Source organism: Ammodytes marinus, assembly GCF_949987685.1.
Source record: "Ammodytes marinus genome assembly, chromosome: 7".
NCBI lineage: Eukaryota > Metazoa > Chordata > Actinopteri > Uranoscopiformes > Ammodytidae > Ammodytes > Ammodytes marinus.
This window is the reverse complement of record NC_137211.1, coordinates 3,670,794-3,673,293: the sequence shown is the minus strand read 5'-3', so window position 1 is coordinate 3,673,293 and position 2,500 is coordinate 3,670,794. Positions and strand designations below refer to the sequence as shown.

General features: G+C 42.9%; 1 protein-coding gene across 3 annotated transcripts in view; it reads right to left on the bottom strand.

The window, feature by feature from the left end:
• The window catches only part of rgs19 (regulator of G protein signaling 19), a 36,180-nt gene that overhangs the window by 6,450 nt on the left and 27,230 nt on the right, over positions 1-2,500 (bottom strand). For all 3 annotated transcript variants that reach the window (XM_080031148.1, XM_080031149.1, XM_080031150.1), the window contains exon 3: positions 564-650. In XM_080031148.1, the coding sequence (XP_079887274.1) occupies positions 564-650 (87 nt within the window). The remainder of the gene's footprint in view (positions 1-563; positions 651-2,500) is intronic.

The following is a 2,500-nucleotide window of genomic DNA, read 5'->3' as shown; positions in this document are numbered from 1 at the left end:
AAAAACATTACATTTGAACAGATTTATTAGAACTTTAACAAGTTGATCAAGAGCAATCAGCGGCTGAGTATTTTTCCCTTTTGAAAGACCGGTGAAGACTGGTCAAGTGACAATCATATGGCCTGTCTATTCCCCTGTTGTAGGCCTATGTGTGAATGACAGAGATGTCAGATTGACATTCATCACCAATCGCCAGCGCAATGCATCTACTGCCCACAACAGCAACAGGAGAAGAAGAAATGTTGTTGGTCGTAGGCTTAGTGAATGTTAGAAATGATCAATTGAAAATATTTCTCAAATTGCATAATTAATTTTTTTGTTGTTGCACCCCTTCTAATCGCACCCTGAGTCAGTATGTATTGCAACCGGGCCAGGTGAGTGTGTGTATCTGTCTGTCTGTTTGTGTGTGTGTCTGTCTGTGTGTCTGTCTGTCTGTCTGTCTGTCTGTGTGTCTGTCTGTCTGTCTGTCTGTCTGTCTGTCTGTCTGTCTGTCTGTCTGTCTGTCTGTCTGTCTGTCTGTCTGTCTGTCTGTGTGTCTGTGTGTGTGTCTGTGTGTGTCTCACCAGGCTTCACAGTTTGTTATGGTTTCCATCTTTGTGTCCTGTGAGATCCTCTTCCTCCTGCTGCGCCGCCGCCGCTCCTCTTCATTCCTGATGGAGAAACTGACATGATGAGAACAGAACACACACACAGACAGACAGACAGACAGACAGACAGACAGACAGACACACACACACACACACACACACACACACACACACACACACACACAGACAGACAGACAGACATACAGACACAGACAGACAGACAGACAGAGACAGACTCACTCACTCACTCACTCACTCGCAGACACAAACTTACATTTCATGTACTTCTATCTTCCTGAGGACACTCATTGACTTAATGTATTCCCTAGCCCCTTACACTAACCCTAACCATCCAAACTAAATGCCTAACCCCGACCCTTACACTAACCCTAACATAAACCTAATTCATACCTGAACCTTAAAACCTAGTGTTAACCCTCAAACAGCCCTTTAAAGGCCTGTCCTTAAAACCTAGTGTTAACCCTCAAACAGCTCCTTTAAAGGCCTGTCCCAAAGTGAGAACCAGACAAAATGTCCTCACTCTGATGGTTAAAAGTTTATATAGGTCCTCACAAAGATGCCTGTAGACACTCACACACACACACACACACACACACACACACACACACACACACACACACACACACACACACACACACACACACACACACACACACACACACATACACACACACACACACACACACACAGCTGACAGAAGAGTAATTGCGGTCAGAACTATAAACACATTTACAATCAACCCACAATCCACAATGATGTTACAGCTTCAGATAATGGCAACAACACTAACCACAGCTATGTTAACAGCAGGGTAAACAGCGGCTACAGGTGTGTGTGTGTGTGTGTGTGTGTGTGTGTGTGTGTGTGTGTGTGTGTGTGTGTGTGTGTGTGTGTGTGTGTGTGTGTGTGTGTGTGTGTGTGTGTGTGTGTGTGTGTGGTTAACATAGAGAGGAAGAGAGAGCTATTAATAATGAGTTCCCCTGTGAGTACTACAGAGACTTAATCATTGTTCAGCTATACTGTCTGACTAATGTCTGGAGACTGTGTGTGTGTGTGTGTGTGTGTGTGTGTGTGTGTGTGTGTGTGTGTGTGTGTGTGTGTGTGTGTGTGTGTGTGTGTGTGTGAAAGGCTACACACACGCTGATGCATAGCTACTTAAAAAAGTGTGATTAAGTGTAAATGTTCCTGTCGGCTGTAAGTATACTAAGTGGAAACCGCATGCAGTGTGTGTGTGTGTGTGTGTGCGTGTGTGTGTGTGTGTGTGTGTTTGTGTGTGTTTGTGTGTGTGTGTGTGTGTGTGTGTGGTTAGTCATCTTGGGCGGTGTGTGTTTCCTCCAGCTATAGTTTCAGATGCCGAAACCGAATTTTGCAAAGGAAGGTGAGATAGAGCAACTTCAAGAAAGGCAAAGTTACGCCTCGTTTCCACATACGTACATTCTCGTATGCGATCCAACCGTCTCCGACCGAAAGTCCATTCCTATGTGAGTCTCCGTAATGTCCGTTTTGCGTCCGAAACTCCTCCCCTCCGTAATATTTCGGTCCGGTATGTCCGTAATATACGTTAAAAAAAATGTAACTTTCGCCGTGGTTTTACGGAGATACCGTATGAAAGTTTTGCTAGCTCGCTTGCTTTTGATTGTCAGTTTGAGTGAATAAAAAGACAAATTGTGAGTATTTTTATTTTCCTTTCCTCTATACTTCATAATTTTGATATGAAATGGTTATAGCCTATTTTATCAGTTTAATATATCATATGTTTTACATAAATAACAGTATATCAGTTTGATCATTCGCTTTTATAACTAAATACTGTCAGTTTGAATGAATTAAAAGACAAATTGTGAGTATTTTTATATTCCACAGGACCGGTCTCCTAAACACTGACATTATCA